The sequence below is a fragment of the Elgaria multicarinata genome, chromosome 1, assembly GCF_023053635.1.
Source record: "Elgaria multicarinata webbii isolate HBS135686 ecotype San Diego chromosome 1, rElgMul1.1.pri, whole genome shotgun sequence".
Taxonomy (NCBI): domain Eukaryota; kingdom Metazoa; phylum Chordata; class Lepidosauria; order Squamata; family Anguidae; genus Elgaria; species Elgaria multicarinata.
In genome coordinates this window covers 51251184-51271052 of record NC_086171.1, presented here as the reverse complement: position 1 = coordinate 51271052, position 19869 = coordinate 51251184, and the positions used below count along the sequence as shown (strand labels likewise).

Genomic DNA, 19869 nt, shown 5'->3' with positions numbered 1-19869 from the left:
AGAGGAAATGGTCTTCGTAACAATGAAGTGCACAATCCTATTTTACATACATTTTCCAGAAACATATATAATTTTCCAAAGTGCATTATGTGTTACAAATCTGACTAGCAATAAAAATAATTACATTTATCTCTTTATTTCTTTATAAACCAGTGTGTTTTGTGTGTCTACACACACAACTTTGCATACAAACATACATATGGAAGACTCTTATATACATATTATAGACACGGCCATTTATCTATTTATAGAATCTAAACATGCCCTAAGCTTTAATTTTGAGACTTAACAGTTATTAGATTTTGTGCAAGTTGTAAATACTGTATAATATACCATGCCTGCTGCAGAAATTCCATATATCCCAAAGGCTTACATATCTAAGGTAACAACTTTGAAATAATCCGCTCATCAAAAGAATTTGAGACTTTCCCCAACTCTGATATAGCAAAGGTGCTAACTATTTGTCCCCCAACCCCAAAATGAATGTTCTGATTTTCTCTTATTACAAAAGGTACTCTTATTATAAAAGATAAATCTCTGATATAATTTTTATAAATCTATAAAAATTAAGATATATTCCCAACAATCCTGAGTATTCATCAATCTATTCAAAATAATATAAAAACATATATTGATTGGAGAGCATTGTGTTGCCAACTTAATGCAGGAACCTGAAAGAATGTCTACATTTTGCATACACAGTAGGTATCGTGCCAGACAAAAATATAGTGCAAACTTCTCCCTATGAAGTTGTTTACTACAGTTCTGCTTGGCCAATTCTTTGGAAGCTACCCTGAACATCTGAATGCTTTTTTCATTTCTTGAGTTTTAAGCAAAGCACATTCCTTTGGCAATAAGACAATAACAGCTGAAGTCAAGGGACATAGACCTCATTAGAAAACATGCTAATCTAGTTAGAATTCCAGGTGCTCATCTTCTGGCTGGATGATTCCTTGCTCCCCATGGATAGTGTTGATACCTAAGAAGATTTAAGAGACTATAAGTGTTTTTATGGAATGAGAAAATCCATAACCTTTATAACTACTCGAGTCAGGTTGGATCTTTGTGCTACCAAGCTGCCATACAACAGAGACAGATCAGTTGAGACAGGAGGAACTCTCATAACTTCCTCTCATAACTTTGCTGGATGCTTTCAGTGCCAGAACAGATGAATGAAATTCCAGCCTACCAATTACCACTGAAATTAGTAGAAATGGTAGGTGATACATACCTCTCAAAGTCAGTGGGGTTTGGTTTAAAGGGGTCAACTGGACTAACAGGGAGCATGGAAGACACAAGGAAGAGCTACCCAGATATGCTTTTTCCCTTATAGAAGCCATCTTAGCCATCAGATATATGTGAATTTGAACAAGGAAACATTTAGTTTTAGTATGAGAAATGCCTGTTTGGTGACTTGATAATATACTCTTTATGTTTGATTTTCATTGATTGTATATCAATAATGCCCTCTAGATATTCTGGCCTGCAACTTCCATCATCCTAGCCAGCATTTAGTGCAGGGACGGGAAAAGTGTGCTCTTCCAGATGTTGTTGGACTGCATCTCCCACCATCCCTCACCAGTGGCTATGATGGCTGGGAATGATGGGAGTTGTAGTCCAACACATCTGGAGGGCACCAGGTTGGGGAAGGCTAGGAGTAAGGAATATAGTTCATTGGAAGAACACATATATTCCATGCACTCAGTCTTGGATTCAACACCACTACTTGCAATTAAAAGAATCTCCCCTTGAAGGGCTGAGAAAGACCTCTGCTGCCAATCAGAATGTACAATACTAGTCTAAATGGATCAATGGTTTAACTCAATATAAGGCAGCTTAATATGACTTAGTGAAATTCCATTTAAACAGATCAACTGGTGAGATACTCAATCTATCCTCTATCAGGGGTGGGAAACGGGTGGCCCTGAAGATGTCATTGGACGGCAACTCCTACTAGCCCTAGTCAACTTAGCCAATGGCGAAGGATGGTGGGAGGTGCAGTACAACTATATCTGGAGGTTCCCCATCCCTGCACGAAATGTATCACTAATGGAAATACTGCTGCAACAATCAGCAGTGGGATGGTCAAAGAACTGCAGCTGGTGAAGTCAGAAATGGCTGAACAACTCCTTTCAAATATTTCTAAATTTTACATGTCCCCTTCACCTTCTTATGCTAGCTCCTTTTGTGCTATATCCAAATATATACCAGCTAGACTATGTTGTAGCCCAGGATATTTTAATTAATATTTACATTTCAAAAGGGCTTTTTATAACAACGTCACACCCATCAAAAGGTATAGGATGAAGATGCCTTTCATTTCAAGTATAATTTTACTATGGGAGGGGAAATAAGGAGAGTAAACTTTACAAAGTATTGTGCTATTCTTCCGTTAGAATGCAGCAGCTGTGGTTATCAAATACTGGCTAAAATGTTATGCATCAATTTTATCCAGCACATGTCTACATACCATAAAACATGTATTCAACTAAAAAGGATTGCTATAATTAGGAAACTGAATTAAAAGTTGTGTTTATCCACATAATTTAACGTTTCCTTTTGAAATGAAACGTACCTATTCGAAGTGAAATTGTAATACCCACATTCCTCCAGAACCTCTTCAATCACAGTCTGCAAAAGTGAAGTACATTGAGTTTCATTATGTGTTACTAAAAAGGAACTAAAAGGAATTTATAACACTACTAAAAAAAACCAATGTAATGCCTGACCTGCATTTGTTCATATGTCATTCCGTCATCCATGTCAAAAGTGCTTGGAATACCTATGAATAAATTACATCAGATAGAGATGGATAACTGAATAGACATTCTAGTTTCATAAAGAGAAGCAGTGTATTACAAACCCGTAAGCAGATGAAGTAATCCTCATTTCACGTTAAAACATACTGCAAAAATGTGAAAACAACCAGAAACAGAAACACAAACCCTAATCTTGTGCATTACTAACAGATTCTTAGATATGGAAAAGGGAGAGAGAGAGAAACTTCCATACACAACTATCTTTTGGTCACAGACATAATAAATTAAGGTGAAAACAAAAAGCAGTTAGTAAAGCTGAAATATATATTGTGACTTAAAGGGAGCAACAGTTAGATATTTCTACCAATGCAACAATTTGTTTTGGGGTTCGGATATCCAGTGTGTACAGGAGTTCCTGTATTCCAGTCTTCCCCAACCTGGTGCTCTCCAGATGTTTTGGACATCAACTCCTAGCAGCCGTAGCCAGTGTGACCAATATTCAGGAATGCTGGGACTTGTAGTCTAAAACATCTAGGAAGACTGTTGCAGTGGAACCAGCTTTCCAATTCACTTCAATAGAGCTGAAGTGCATAAACATCCCATTATACATTTAGATTAATGGGAACCCCTGCTATTTATTTCGGAGTACTTATGGACACCTTTCTTGAAGTGACAGCTCCACTTTCATGGCCATGTAAGAAATTAGAAATAAGATGCTGGGAGTTAGGTAATGATGGTGATGTGGGTTTTCCAGAAAATTTTGAACTGGAAACTCTGGTAACCTCCTATTTTGGCTAAGCCAAGTTATCCCCAGATTGGTAAGGTTGCAAACAGCACATCAGCTGAAGCTGATAAAAGGTGCTTTGAGCCACAGACATCACTTAAGCCTCTGTTGGTGCTAAAATATGTATTCAACAGTATTAAGTTGTGCTCAGTGTATACTGTCAATGTAAACAGCTAATGGGAAAGGTCAAGCAATATAGCTTTTGCTAGACTTACCTGGTCTGTCATCTAGGACCAAGGTATTTCCCCCTGAAGAGTGAAGCAACAAGTGGCAATCGGATGTTAAAAAGTTAGGCTCAATCAGCTCCGGAGAACCTTGTAGAAGCTGCAAAAGGGTCAAACACAAATGTAAACCCTATTCCTTTTCTTACATAAATGCGGTCATTGATAGTCAGCTCAGAGCTAGAGGTTTGAAGTAGAAGAAATTGAACCAGAAAATGGGAACTAAGTTGCATACACATCATTACCATAAATTGCATTTTGTCATGAATATGGAACAAACTGTGGGATGGGCTCCCATTGGGGGCACAGGGAACAGACACCCGGAGACAGGGTAGAGGTTCCAAGGATGTTTGCTCAGCACCCTGATATCTGTTGATGAAGGGTGGCAGTGGCACAGGTGGGTCTGGACCTTGGGGCCAAAGTCCAAACCCCCCATTGACTAAAGACCTCCAAATATTCAGAGAGTGGCAGGTGATGGGGGCAGGGGCAAACAGGCCCAGCACCTGAGCCTACATGGAAATGATGGGGCACACCAGGGATGATGCTGTCCGCCCCAGCATTCTTTCTCATTTTTAAAAACAGTTTAGAGTTAGCGGGCAGCCAACTGGGCATGTACAGATTCTCATCTTATTATTTTTTTACTTTAAAAGTATATTATCCTTTTCTACAACAAAATGGTGACTATTCCCAAGCAAATGTGATTAGCATCAGGGCAACAGAAGCAAACTCCCATTTTTTTCCAGGAGACATTCTAGTGCTCTGAGTTAAGTGGATTTGAAACGCTCAGAAAATTTCATTTTTATCAGGGTTGGCAAAAAGGTGTTGTTTTTGTTGTTTTGCTCTAATATATGAGGAACGTAGAACCAGTTGTGAAACATGGAATGGCAGTGAGGGGAGGGGAGAAATGTTAGTTGTGTGCTTCCTAACTGAAGTAATACATAGAGGGGCTGTCAAATGCCCTCCTGCTCCCCATAGGGCCTTTAGGTCCAGGGTCTAAAATTACCTAGCTCTACCACTGAAGTTTATAAATTTCCAAATAAATAACTACAATAAAATAAAACAGATAGGTCCTCCGGGAGGACCTTCTCTTCTGCTGCTCCCAGACTGTGGAATGGCCTGTCGGAGGAGACTTGTCAACTTAACAGTCTACTAGCATTCAAGAAAGCTATAACGACTGATCTCTTCTGGCAGGCCTATCCAGTGAAATTTTAGGATGGTTTTAGAATGTTTTTAGGATGTTTTAACAATGTATATTATGTTTTAATTCAGTTTTATGTATTTTATATTTACTGTTGTTCCCTGCCTCGATCTAAATGGAGAGGCGGGTAAGAAATAAATTTACTATTCTCATCATCATCATATTATTATTAAAGAGCATGGTCCCATGAGAATGAAAGGAAGATGTATCACAAATGTACAGAACAAATGTAGTAAACTGTATCCCTAATATTAGGTTTCACAGTGTGTATAAGTGGCCACTGGCCTAGTTTTAATCAAAGCAGAGTATTTGGGCCCACTGACATTTGTGTGATTTCAGCCATTTTGATCTCTCCAGGGTGTTCTATCCTTTTGATGTTGCTTAGAAAAATGACAACTGTCATAGGAGATGAAATAAGGGAGAAAATTCCTAATCCTCAAAGTGACAGGTACTAATCCAAGCACTGGCTGTCCTCAGCCAGGTGAATAGATTTTCACAAATTTAAATTGGTAGAAGGTTTTCATATTACACACGATCAGGTTCAATTTACCGCTTTGAGTTAAAGCCAATGTTCTGTCATTTTCAGTTACAGAATTAAAAGTTCACAACTGAGATGCTGTTGTCTGGCTTCAATATTAGTTGTGGGTAGGTATTTAACCCAGGCAGAAGAGAAAACTGGGAGAGATACACCTGTTTTTAGTTAAGGAAAATGTCCAGGTGTTCTTTCCTTCATTTAGAAACCAAACACACTAAAATAAAAATAGAATAATGAAAACAATGGGTGGGTTAAAAGAGCTCTAGATGTCATTCATGTAACCAATTTTATCCAACTTTTTGGGGGGAAATGAGTGACTATCTAGATTAATTCTGTGCTATAAAATTTCCTGAGATGGGATGTATATTTTACACTAAATAGTCTAACCTTTTAAATCACTGGGAGAAGTTACACATATAAAAATATCCAAATAAGGTCATAGAAATGTTACTCAAATATATTTTCACTGTATGGATGCTGGGGGGAAATCCTGTGTTTGGGTGATGGGTGGCTAATAATACAGGTCAAACTATTGATGCTTTATCAGTGGGGGCTAATGCCAGGAGGTGGTCTTCTGATAGCTGGGAACCTTTCTCCAGCCTTGGAATGTAATATCCTCAAGGGTTTGGGGGAAACCCTTCATCAAGGAGGGGACAGCGAAACAGTTTGGAGGTTTTTAATTTGGGCAAGAAGGAAAAATGGACGGAGAGAGCTTTTGGAAGTGTGAGTTTTCTGAAGATTAAGTACCCTGAGAATATGGGCTCTGTCTGGGATCTGATGGAGGTTGGAGGATTTGCTGCTTGCAAAAGACATATCTATTTTTCTGATATTACAAAAATAGCATCCACAGGTATACTCAGGTTTCTCATCCAAAGGAAACTAAGCTCTGTAACATTGCTCTCTCACTACACAGGAGAGATGAAGAGCACTTACTTTTTTGAAAATTCAACACTTAAGCTCTAATCCAGAAATGCCCAAGTGCAACAAGTCACTGCTTGTTAATTAGTCCCAAGTGCAGAATAACCAACCACAGGGGCACACACGCTATAAGTTCATAAGCACTTGCACTGAAAGATTAATGGAAAGGTGTATCTTCATATGTCCTGTGCTTGGGTCACATGGCACAGGTTGCACCAGCATGGATATAAGGCCCAGTGGATTCACAGTACACAAAAACCAATGCACATGCAAGAGAGCAGATCTCTTGATCTTTTTTCATTTTGTGGCACATAGAAGCGGGATTCAGTATAGGCTTCTGTGTTCAAAGCTGCTACTGTTACTGCATGTAGAGTGTGATTGTTCAGTTGGGTGATAATTTGTACTATTTATTTTACATTTATATTCCAGTTTCTTAGTAAAAACACAAATGTGGATTAAACTAAAATCAACAAAATAATAATAATAATAATAATAACAACAACAACCTATTGGGACAACTGGAAAAATGTTAGTATCCTATGTATACATGATCACACGTGCAGATGGTGTCTCTTTGAATTTGCTCTGCTAAGATGCTCTCTCTCAAGTCTTCAAAAAAGAATTTTCTATCGTTTTCAACATTATCCACCTATAACTATTCTATACTGAACTGTAACCAAAGTACAGATTTATAAACAGATGTAGATCTTGCAATGATCACAAGAATGCTATAGCTGGAAAGCTATGATCTGAATTAAGGCCTGCTGGGCTATGTCAAGATTATGTAGCATCAAAGCACATTTGGATGGCTGCAGTGATTTTCAGCCTGGTTGAGGAGGGTGGGGGAGTCAATCTTTAAAGGTTAAAGCTCTCTGCCTTTCAACCCCTGAGAGCATCTCCTTTTCCTTCTCCCTTTATACCTCTGCTTGTTGCTCTGGTCTACTCAAGATGTCTCTATTTGTTAAGATGTGTAGGATATTTGGATAGAGATAGATAGATAGATAGATAGATAGATAGATAGATAGATAGATAGATAGATAGATAGTATTCTGCTTCTGTGAATATTAAAATGGCATAGTCTCTGTAACTAGGCTAGCATTACTGTTATTCTAAATTGATTCTTTGCAACGAAAAGTATTTTTGGTAAATGAGAGATTATAATCATTATATAACTACTCTGAAAGAAGATTGTGAAAAGTTCTGTATTGAGGGTTTGCGTTCTTGTGGTTTTGTTTTTGAAACCCTACTTACTACCTTTTTCTTATCATGTCCATGAAAAGCAGTCTTCTAATTGCAATGGTAATGGATTTATGCTTCTGTTTATGAGTAGCTGTTAGGTTTTTCTTCAGTTGTATGTATATTCTCATGATTTAAAGGCAAAACATGTTTTTAAGATGTTTATAATTGTTTTATAGTTTCAAAAACTAAAGTTAGTTCAGGTTTATTCTTACTTTCCCACTATAAATTAAGGCTGTATCATTTTCAAAACTTTGACTTTTGGTCAGTTGGTATCCATGAAGAAAACATGAACATCAGCATAGGTAAATGCCAAGCATCTTACTTAAGCTTTAAAAATACTTCCAGGCACTCTTTCTAAGTATGTGGTCCACATTTCAAATAACAGGAGAGGAAAAAAAAGATCACCCTGGGAGTGATTTTTAGAATACTTCACCTTTTTAATTTCAGACTTCAAGTTACACGGATTACTCTGCTGACTGAATAGGGATTTCTTGAATCTCTCAATGACCCGTCTTTTCAAGTTGCAGTGCAAAGTTGGTGGAAGCTGTTTGAAGGTGTAGAAACAGGTATCATAGCACATTGCTCTCTTCATATTGTTAATAGAAATATGAAAGCATTAAGCATTGATGACTAGCAAAGCAGTGAGCAAACAGCAGTTAAATTTTTACTTTTAGGAAAAAGACAGTTAGGACTTAATTCTTTCACTTCCTTAGTTAGCTTACATTATTTACATACATTTATCTCCCTATTATCACTCCTAGGGCAGTAATGCTACTGTTGCTGCTGCAGCAGTAGCTGCTACCACTAATTTATATGGTACTTCAGTGTGTTCAAAGCACTTCATATACCGTATTTCTTCAATTCTAAGACACACTTTTTCCTCCATATAAACATCTCTAAAACGGGGTGCATCTTAGAATCGCGGGTGTGCCTTAGGTTTTTTTTTCTGTTGGTGGTACTGATATTAGTGTGCATCTTACAATCGATTGTGTCTTACAATCGAAGAAATACAGTAAGTAATCCTACAACAAAGTTGGGAGGTTGCTTAGTATTATACACCCCTTATTGCCACTGGAGGGCTTAGGCTGAGAAACAGTGGCTTGCCTATGGCTACCTAGCAAGTTCATGGCAGAGTGGAACTGGAACTGGGGACTTCCCAGTATGTATAATGTTAAATATAGGATTCAAACTACTCTTGAGGCCAAGTGCAGAATACCCAGTATCAGCATTTTCTTCAAAATGTATTTGCATAATAATGAATTTTCTACCTCCAAATTATTTAGCCTGTACTTCATCAATTCTGTTGCTACTAAGTACTGATGAGTGCTTACCTACAAAGATCACTTCAATTTTCCCAATATGGTACATTTCTGTTCCCTTAGAAGACTCCATTCTCCTTTCCTGTCCCTTATTCTCCAGCCCCCTTCCCAACACTTCTGTCTCTTCAAGTCTCTCCTCTAGACTCAGCTACAAAATGACACTACCTCATTGGCCTCATCATACTCAAAACTAGGCCATTGAAACAATCCCAAGACAGAAACTCAGAAGATCCTGGTCTGGTCAGTGCCTGGATGGGAGGCAGCCTGGGAACCCTATAAACACTTCCTTAATTTCCAGCATGGAAGAAAGGTGGGATACAAGTTTAACTAATAACAAATCTATATTCATGCAATTGCATTCACTCATATTCATATGTTAGTTAACTCTTGCCTCTCTTGTCTCCCACACAGTCTAGCTACATTTAGATTGTCAACTCCTTTGGGCAGGTACCTGTTTGTTTAGATTTTTTAAGTATGTTATTATGTAAACTAAACATACAGTGTTGATGCTGTATCATGATGCATAAGTGACTGGTATGTTGAGGCCAGGGAGTGAAATACCAACAGCCACAATGTGGCAGAGAACTGTGCATACCAACTGTTGGGACTACCTACACCGGCTGGTATGCCAAGCTAAAAGAAGTTGATCAAGTGCCACACCAAGACTGTGCCATGAAGCAGGCCTCTTCCCTTCGCTGGGAAGAAAAACTGGGGTTGCTCTCCCCTGATCTGTGACCCTAGTCTTCAGTGAAACATGTCAGATGGGGCAGGTGATGAAGGACCCCAAAAAAGAAAGGAATAACAAACAACAGTCAATTCAAACAACAAGAGCTGGGCTGTAAGAGCTCGGCTTGACCGTAAGGCTCACTAGGTAGAGCTAGGCTGGAAGAACTAGGTGGCTCCTCCCCATGAAAGAAATAGTTTTGTCTAGAAGCTCCTGTGGCAGGTGCCACCCAAAGTAAAGGAATAGTCATTTGTAAAGCTGCAGGCTTCTTTTATTAATGTCGCCATCAGTTAAATAATTGCTGGTTTTTGGAAGCATAGCAGTTAATTTGGAAAGACACAAACCACGTAGATCAGTCTGTTTCTCTCTCTCCGAAAAACAAGTTCTCTATCATGCATATATATGTGGTGGGAATGCAAATATGTACAAAGATTATGGAAGATGGTGTTTTTGGAAATTGAAGAAATAGTGGGAATGAAAATAGAACAAACACCAAAAATTGCATTACTGTCACTATATGAAGATTTAAAATGTGGAAAAGAAATTAAAGAATTAATATCGAGTTTGCTGACTGCAGCACGATTGATGGTAGCTAGGAACTGGAAGATTCAAGGGGAATATTCTATTGAAGAATGGTACAAAGAAGTATGGGATATAGCTATTAATGATAAATTGACTTGTAATATTAAGTGGAGGAAAGGTATAACTAAAATAAACGAGTTTGAAGGAATTTGGAAACAGTTCCTAATATTTGTGTTTTCTAAGGGAAGTGGGAAACCACCAGCAGAAGACAGTTTGAGATTTTGGAAGCAGGAATAGATCCCGGGGTGATGGGTGCACTTATATGTTAAGAATGATTATGATTATGTTATGATATGTTATGTTATAGTTAATATCTAATCAATATATTCAACATTTACCCAACATGTATGTAGTATGTTGTTGTTGTTGTTGTTGTTTCTTTATTGTAATGGTGTATGTTTAATTATGTGGAAAAGCAATAAAAATTTTTATATATATATAAAAATATCATGCATATATACAGCAGGAAGATAGATCCTGACCAAGTGCGCCCCTATCATGCACACTGTTAGAAACATATTTGTCTCATGTTGCAGTGCAGTCCAGAAAAAAAAAGTTTTTTTCCATGTACACATAAAAAGTTTTAGGAATATACCATAAAAATATGATCCAGTCTTTAATTTTCACTAAGGTTTAATGCTTCAGTTTGTATTAGAGCTCAGTACAGGGATTTGCTTCCATACCAGAGGTTAACCCTGGAAAATCTAAGGCAAGAATAGATGGAAGTGTTTTTGAGCAGGTGCAGAATGAATTTACTTTACCGTGGAACTAGTTAGTTCAATGGATCACAGGTTGCTTCCTGGTAGACTTGAGCTCCAGCATTTCTAGTCCAATCTACATGGCTGATTTAGTGCAGAGCGAGAGTACATCAGGTTTAGTTGTGACAGACATTGTCGCTAATCCGTAGCAACCCCGTAGTTTCCCTCTAGAAAAACCGCATTTTCGCAAAGTTGTTTTAGATCATTGTTTTCCTTAAATGCGGCTCTGACAAAGTTCCACTGCAGTGTGTCCAGTCCCTAAAATTAAATCCTGGGTGTGGTGTTTCTATGACTTAGCAGTGACCCTCCAGCTCTTGTAGGCCTGGTTCAGACAACATGCTAAATCATGCTGCTTAACTACAAAATGGTTAACGGAATGCATTCCCTTAACCATTTTGTAGTTAAGCAGCATGGTTTAGCATGTTGTCTGAAATGGGCCTTAGACACAAGCTTCCTTTCCCACTTCGCAGTACTTCGCAGTAGCAGTGCTTCACCCATTCAGAATAGTGCTGTAGCTTGCTTTCTCCATTCACAATAGTAGTCTGGTTTCTATATTACAGTAGCAGTCTTTTAACCTTTCATACTATGCAAATAAGGCTTGTTCCCCACCCTTGTCCATACTCCCCTGCTCAGGGAAGTTTAATGGAAGTGCAGAATTAAGCCTCTGTAGTTTACCTCACACCTCTCATACACCATTGGAATACTGTGAAAGGTTATTGCATTATTGTGAATGGGGAAACCCATACTGTTATGTTTTGGCTTGGAGTCTTAGAGAATACTTACATTTGTCAATCACTGATGGATATTTGCTACACCAAACAGATCTGAATGTCTAAAGGCACAATATGGTGGAAAAACAAAATTGCCTGCCTATACTGAAGTTCTTGGTAGCAAACAAGAGGAATGGGAGGCCCTTTGCCTGCAAAGGAAATTGCGCAAAGCTGTCCTCTTTCGATGTCAGAGGAGTGGAAATAAGGTAAGAGGTTTACATAATGGTTTTTTAAAAGCGTACATGATTTTTCTCAGATCCAAATGAAATCTGTTGCCATGGAAACAGAATGGGAAAGGCTGCTGGAAGCCCAGAACTAACAATGAGAACTCTCCCCTTATGAACTTCAGTTTTTGCTTGTTAAAAAAGATCCGCAATTGATAGCTTTAAATAAACATCCTACATGTTTTACTGTGCCTTGCTTTATGTCAGAAAAGGCTACAGAACGGGAAGGCAGGAACTATTTCAAGGCTCCAGGGATTGGTCAGTAAGCTTCTGTAGCTCAACGATACTATTTTCAAGCCAGCCAAGAATCAAAATGCAAAAGATTCCTCAATTCAATGGAATGTTCAGTGAGCTGGGAAATTAATTCAATGGGGGAAACTTTTAGTTATAAGGAGTAGACAAGTCCATAAAGGCTTGATAATTAGAAGATAGCGTGCTGGAAGAAACTGCCCCAATTCTCAGAGTCAACTAAACATCAAATAATACAAGCAGAAAGTTTAGCAAATCTAGGTTGGCTACTGCATCCCATATGGACTGTCATTATGAATCACTACCCCACCCCCCAAAGTTTACAAGTGGAGAGCTGTGAAAATTTGCAGTCCATTTTTATACATACTTTCTTCTTTCTACTTCACTAAATAGACACTAACCCTTTAGAAAGTCATTTAGCACTCTTCCAAATTCTATGTCAGAAACACCCACATTCAATTTTGAAGTTTTATTCTAAACTGTAAAGCTTGTCTAAGCAATGTGAAATATCCTTGACAATAAACACCGCTTGCCAGATAATTAATATGCAATTTGAATATTAATAGGGTGTCTCATAAAACATTGTTATTCAGTTAGTAGCAATACTCTAAATGTTGTTATTAAATTGATAGGACTTTTTTTTTTTACTAATATGGCTGTCATTTATAGCCACATTGGTAGAAAGCAATTTTCTGTGTTACCTTATCAATTTTATTATGACATCTAAAGTATTGCTATTTCAGAGAATGTAAAATGTTTATATTAATTTTTGTGAAAATTCATATTCGTCTAATTGGTACAGATCCCACATAGGATAAATAGTGGTCAAGAGGAGGGTTTATTTCAGAAGCTCTGTAAAGAAATCTGCACATGTATTGATGTAATTTACTACCTATAGTAGTAAATGCAACTCAGCACGCAACCTCACCTCTTCAACATGATGTGTTTGAGGCCTTTTGACAAGCCTCTCGAGAAATTCCAAAACATTCCCCCCTTCAACCTTAAGAGAAGCCATCCCTCTGGGTAATACCAGTCAACAAAACTAGAACTTCTTCTCTGAGAACAGCAGGTAACTTACCCATGGCAAATGTCTCCTCTCACTGTCTATGTCCTTAAACTGAGGATTGCTTTACGCATTATGCTGCAACTTAGGTGCTGTGGTGATGCACCTGTAATGGGACTTGGTTCCATTTTAATTCAGAGAAGATCAGTGAGATTAATAATACGTGATATTTGTTGTAGAGCTAAAGAATATGTTATAGAAAAGGCTGGATGTATTAACTGAGATTGCCAGCATGGCCCCTGCTCTTGAGGGGGGGAAAAATCATCCATTCAAAAGAGGGAAGCTGGTAAAAGTTGATAAAAAGGCCAATAGGTTTAAGATACAAACAGGGGAAGTAAGAAATCTTACAACGTGCGATAAGACTGGCCTAGCAATGAAGAGGTCATGAACAAAAGAAACACCGAGAATAGTGAATAACAGGATGACCACAAGGGCGTAAAGGAAAGGTGGCTGAATGGAAGGCTAAAGATAATGATTGAAGTGAAACGGGGCGAAGGTATGGGTAGGCGCTGGGTTGGGATGCCAGTAAATTCAGCTGGACTTTCTGCATTTAGAGTGTACCCGCTAATTTTGGATATAGGAAGGAGGCTTGGAGAACAACCTTACGCATATTTACTCAGAAGTGTGTGTTCAATGCGGCTTAACACCTAGTACATATGTAAAGCCTCAGTAAGAATAAAGGTGACATGTCAGGATAAACAGGAATGTATAGAAGAAGCCTGGCAGGCTGTAGGAAATTGCTTGTTAACCAAGAATGTGGCTGCTTGGCAAACTTCTTACCACCTTCTCTTCTTCTCCAGCTTCTACTATTTCATCAACTTAAGTTTAAGCATTCTATTATATTTTACCTCTGTAACTGCTCTATAAATAAGGAAGGGGCCGTAGCCCAATGGTAAAGCACTTGATTTGTATGCAGAAGGTCCCAAGTTCAACCCCTCTCAACTCTATGTTGGTCAAGGAAAGAATCTTGCCGGAAACCCTGGAAAGTTTCAGCAATGCCAGGTTACACTAACCGATAGTCTGATTCAGCATGAGACAGCTTCCTATGTCAGTTGAGAGTGAGAAGACTTGAAGGTTACGGGTAAGAAGAGGGAACTGGCCTGCACAAGCTTTTAACAAGTAACATTAAGTATCTGGGGGGGTGGGGGGGTTAGGTTTGGGAGATGCATTCTATGAAATTTAAATGTGCCCTCCTTGCACTATATAGGGATTTTTCAGAAGAAAGCAATGTTGGGGTGGGGGGCACTTTTCCCACTGTTCAGAACCTGGAATCTGGCAACCAGACGGTCTCTAACACTATACAGCAGAGCGGGGGGAAGGGGGAGACACAGAAAAAAGTGTCTGTTCCCCTTCCCCTCTTCTGAAAATTCCCCCAAGACCTGAACAGAATTACAAGGCTCCTTTTCCAAGGTCACTGGAACCATGAATAGGAGCTTTCCTCATAAGAAGTGAGGCTACACTACAACATTTGGTTGCAGTCCCAGTTGCTCCTTCTAATACTGAACTTGGTGACCATGTGCCTTTGTGAATGCCGGATTCCGGCTGGACATCAGGAGGGACTTCCTGACTGTTAGAACAGTACGACAACGGAACCAGTTACCTAGGGAAGTTTTGGACTCTCCCACACTAGAGGCCTTCAAGAGGCAGCTGTCAGGTATGCTTTAGAGTGGATTCCTGCACTGAGCAGGGGGTTGGACTCGATGGCCTTATAGGCCCCTTCCAACTCTACTTTTCTATGATTCTATGAAATAGGACCACCCACAGACAAGTTAATGATTTCTGCAAACCTGGGAGCACTCACCAGATATGCAAAAATATGGAGTTCTGATTGTGAGAGAAGTTTAAAACGTATATCCTATCGTTTGCCTTCGTAGCATGAGTTCATGACACATGCCTCAGTACAGTGCTGCAACCGGGAGGGAAATGGGAGGGCGTGCTGCTGTTTCAATTTCCTTTTTCTTTCTTTCTTTTTTCTTTTTGAGTCTGCTGACTGCATGCACAACTTTGATGGTGCACAGCAATGGAGATTTTAAAATAAACTGCATGGTAATTCACAGCTGTGCAACTCTGTATAAGTGTGGTCAAAAATATCTGCCTGCCCCACCAAAAAAAAAATCACAGAGGGGGAAGATATAGGGAAAGGGAAGAAGGCTGGGTGTTGCTTTTGGTATTTGTTTTGTTGTTGCTTTACCTGCCTAAAAATCACATTAAAAAGTCTGTGAGAGAAAAAAAAACAGGTACAAAAGGAGGAGAAGAAAGCAATAAGGGTAAAGAAGGTAAAAGACATGGGGAAATGTAAAGAAGGTGAGGAAATATGTTGAAAAACAGGCCCTACAGCTTTAAAATCATTCCTAGCAGTTAGAGTTATAGAATTGCTAGGATGGAACACATGTCTTTGTAGCACAATGAAACAGCAAACACCAGGAAAATGTCATAAAAGTGGTTTGGGAAACAGTGGAATATTGAGGCAGAAACAGCATCAGTGCAATGGGTTGGGGAGGAGTGTCCTGTGCGTGAAACAGACGATAGTTACCAGGATAAAATGTTCTACTTCTCCGTTATATAGCAATGAAGTGCTCAGGTTCAGTGCTGACAACTTCTCCTGAGCCTCAACTCTTTAATGCTATAAAGCACAGAAGGAGTAGCTTTCAGGAGGGTGGGAAAGGAGGCACACCTGTCACTTTCCCCCCTTTCCCTTCTTGTGAAATGTCCCAACTCCCCAGGTCAGCCCAACAAGAGACCTCTTCCCTTGATATATAGGAAAATAATCTGGGGTTGGCATTCAGTTCCAAACTTTAGCCTATTAACACTAGCATCCTAAGGCTTTCAAAGAACCTGCAAATGTTTCATTGCATGAGGACATGTGATATCTTTCTAGCCTCCCCATAATCAAAAAGAGCTTTCTCTGACAGATCTCAAGCTACTTCTATTAACAACACAATCATGCTGCCTTTTGCTATATGAATTACGATTTTGAATCCTTTCAAATAGGGCCCCCTACTTCTTGTTTACTCTTCAGAGGGAATTAGAACAATTCAAATGCTATTTTTTTTATTTTGCTATATCCCAATTACATTGTTTTTGCAAATAAAAGTGAATCTCATTTAGTAGTTCTTGTTTTGTTCCCATATAGCCCAAAGACACCCATAAAGACTTGTCTAAACAGTGGGAACATGTTACATGGAAGAAAGTAATAGAAGATTGGAAAGTGAATTTGGATGAAAGAAAGGGATGCTAGCATCAATATCAGATAATTTCTGTTTGTGAATATCTAGGACTGGATATAGAAAAGGAGGAAAGTTCTGTCAGGTACTGGAGAGAAGCCCTGGTTCTGGCCATCATGCTGAAGGAAACAGTATAGACTGAATAATAGAATGAATTCAAGGTCTATAGTGGGGTACCTTAAAAAAGACAGAAAATCATATTTTGAAGCAAGAGCCTGTCTGTTTTCAGACAGTTTTTCATGGAACACATAGGCCCTGACTGTTGCAAGCAGTGCTCAAGTTACAAGGGCACTCCCTTACCTTGAGGTTAGCTACAGTTTTTAGAAGACTATTGGGGGTGGAGGAAGCATTTGGCTACAGTTAGGGGCAGTTAGCTAGAGAACGAAACTGATGGATTTCATTATTTATTTATTTATTACATTTATATACTGCCCCGTAGTCGAAGCTCTCTGGGCAGTTTACAACAGTTAAAAATAGTAAACATTAAAAAGTATACAAAATTTAAAAAACCATCAGAAACATAAAAACAACAGTATAAAAACAACAGTATCCATTTAAAAACAACAATGCTGGGGTCCATTAAAAACAAACTTAACGTTGTTAAATGCTGCTAAAATGTTAAAATGCCTGGGAGAAGAAAAAAAGTCTTGACCTGGCGCCGAAAAGATGACAATGTTGGCACCAGGTGAGCCTCATGGGGGAGATCATTCCACAGTCGGGGGGCCACCACCAAGAAGGCCCTCTCCCTTCTTGCCATCCTCCAAGGTCCTCCCCTGTAATTCAAGTACTGGCTGGGAGCACAGAAATTACCATTGTGCATACTGAGAAATAGCAACTAATGAAGTTGATAACCTACACTAAAACAACATTAACAAAACGTACCTGGGTGATGTAGATGATCTTGTGCAGTTGAATTAGAATTTGTTGAATGGGATCACTGATCTGACGCACCTTCCGTTGTGACACAGCAATCCCTGCAGATGCTGCAGATGATAATGCTACAGTCAGCAATAAGAACCCATTTGCTGGTTTTAATCTCTCTCTCAAATGCAGACGTGGAAGCCAGGAAAGGGAATAAGAAGGGGAGGACAGCATTTGGAACTTGTAGACGGCCAATGAATCTGGTGCTCCCCTTTCTTTGGAAACATCAATATTTACAGAAATTTAAACTACGTTATTAAATCTGGAATTCTAAAAATAACACGTCTTTCCATGCATCATCCCAGTGGAAATATTCTTATTATCAAAGAACAAAAGAGAAATAACTACTCATCACAATGAGTGAAAAATGTAAAAAAAAAAATGATGTTGGTTATATAAAAATGGTCAAATGACTATTTCGTATGCCTTTTCAAAATTTTCAGGAGGGAAACAAAACCTATTTTCAGTCTGTGCAATTCTGTATGACAAGATCATTTTATCTGTGTTTTGCTAGCAGACATAAAAAACCATAAAAGCAACTCAAGTTTATTCACAGTGTTGCCTAAACCAGAATAGATTTAATCTTTCCATTCCCTTCTAACTCATTTCACAGAATATGGATGAACACAAGCTACAAGTTTTTTAAATATCTCGCTGTTTTAAGACAATGTGTATTCTATATAAATAACAGCTCCCATATATAATTCCTTGAAGTAAAATATAAATGCAACATCTAAAAAAGGGTGTAAAGTCTACTGATCTTTAAAATTAGAACTGTCAGGAGACGAGGGATGTATGCAATGTTAGTCCTACATAGAGTAGACCCCTTGAAATGGAAGGGACTTCAGTGACTAATTTAAGTCTGATTCATTTTAATGGGTTTATTCTATGTAGGACTAACACAGGATACTACCTTAGGCCCCAATTCTTACTTTTGTGACAGTAAATCACACAATGATTTCATGAATTATTGTCTACATGTGACACTACCTTCACTTCTGAGAATGTAAAGCTGTCACCAGTGAACCAATAATTCATACTTTTAAATAAGTGCACAAAATAATTTCGCTGATGAAATCATCAGTCATTTCTAGAAATATTAGAATTTCAGATGTGGGATTCAACAGCTGCTGGTGGAAATGAATCATTGAGAAGATGGCAAGCCAAAAGAAAGGTTTGTAATCAATAGAGTGCCTCCAAAATGATCATGATCCTTAAAAAAAAAAAGCTAAGCATTTTCAGACATCTCTATCTCTTGGTGAAAAAACTGAGTGCTATTGCCAAGATGGCAATACAGATGCAGCTTTCAATACTGGATGGAGAAAATGTTTAACGTGCTGCCTACAAATTCAAACTAAAGACAGCATGCTAGCAACTAGGTCAAAAACATACCAGAATAATGTCTTAAGTAAAGATGATCCTTCTTTAAAAAGAAGCTGAGAATATTCCTTTGAATTTTTTTTAGTATCTTTCACTTCTATTCCGTACACAATGTATTAAATAAGTGGTCACTGGTTATACAAAGCAAGAAATGGAAATGTAGATTAAAATGTTAACATTTGAGTCATCCAGTGAAAGATGGTGTCTCTTTCTTGGACAAGTTTGAATCAATCCATCAACCTGCTGAGAAAGCAGAGATTCTGACACCTATATGGAGATTCTGGGCCTTTTCAGTAGAAAGTCAAGTAAGATCTCACATAAGATTGCACACGGGACTGCAAACTAAGGCCAGATCTACAATTTGTGTCAAATCATTATGAATGTGAAATAAAAAGCAGAAAGCGGTATATGGAATGTGTCCTGTGCCCCAACAGTTATCAGCACACTTCAATACCACTATAAAGCAGTAGTGTAGATATAGCCTGATTTTATCAGTTACCACTGATATGAAGTAGGTTGTTGGCATTTTTATTTTACTGAGAAAGAGGTCAGCTTGAGAATGAGGCCTGATCTAATCCAAATCCATCTTATGGACCTCATTGTCTCATGATTATGCAAAGGAAAGGCCCAATGAGTTTATTGTGTATTTACGATAAATCCAGCCTTTCCCCCCTTCCTTCTAGAAAACGAATAAAAACACACACTCAAACATGGCAGGACCATCTGTGAAAGAGGAAGAAAAATGTCTCCTTATTGACTTTCTTCGCACTATACATAGTTTTGTACACCTCTATCATGTCTCAACTCACTCCCCTTTTCTTTAAGCTAATCATCCCAGAGGTTATAACCTCATTAGCCACTTTGATGCCCATTCTCTTATGGAGAGATCCTTTTGGAGCTCTTCATAAACCTTTTTTGTTTTAATCACTATACATAATTTGGTGTCATCAGCAAACTTGGCACCTCACTGCTCACTCCTAATCCCTGACCATTTATGAACA

At 38.5% G+C, this 19869-nt stretch overlaps 1 protein-coding gene across 1 annotated transcript in view; it reads right to left on the bottom strand.

The window, feature by feature from the left end:
• Positions 1–635: 635 nt before the first annotated feature.
• The window catches only part of NEK10 (NIMA related kinase 10), a 101151-nt gene continuing 81917 nt past the window's right edge, over positions 636–19869 (bottom strand). The window contains exons 32-37 of the mRNA XM_063128228.1: positions 17450–17550; positions 8088–8198; positions 3759–3867; positions 2730–2782; positions 2576–2631; positions 636–979 (exon numbers count right to left, since the gene is read on the bottom strand). Coding sequence (XP_062984298.1) covers positions 931–979; positions 2576–2631; positions 2730–2782; positions 3759–3867; positions 8088–8198; positions 17450–17550 — 479 coding nt within the window. The 3' untranslated portion in view covers positions 636–930. The remainder of the gene's footprint in view (positions 980–2575; positions 2632–2729; positions 2783–3758; positions 3868–8087; positions 8199–17449; positions 17551–19869) is intronic.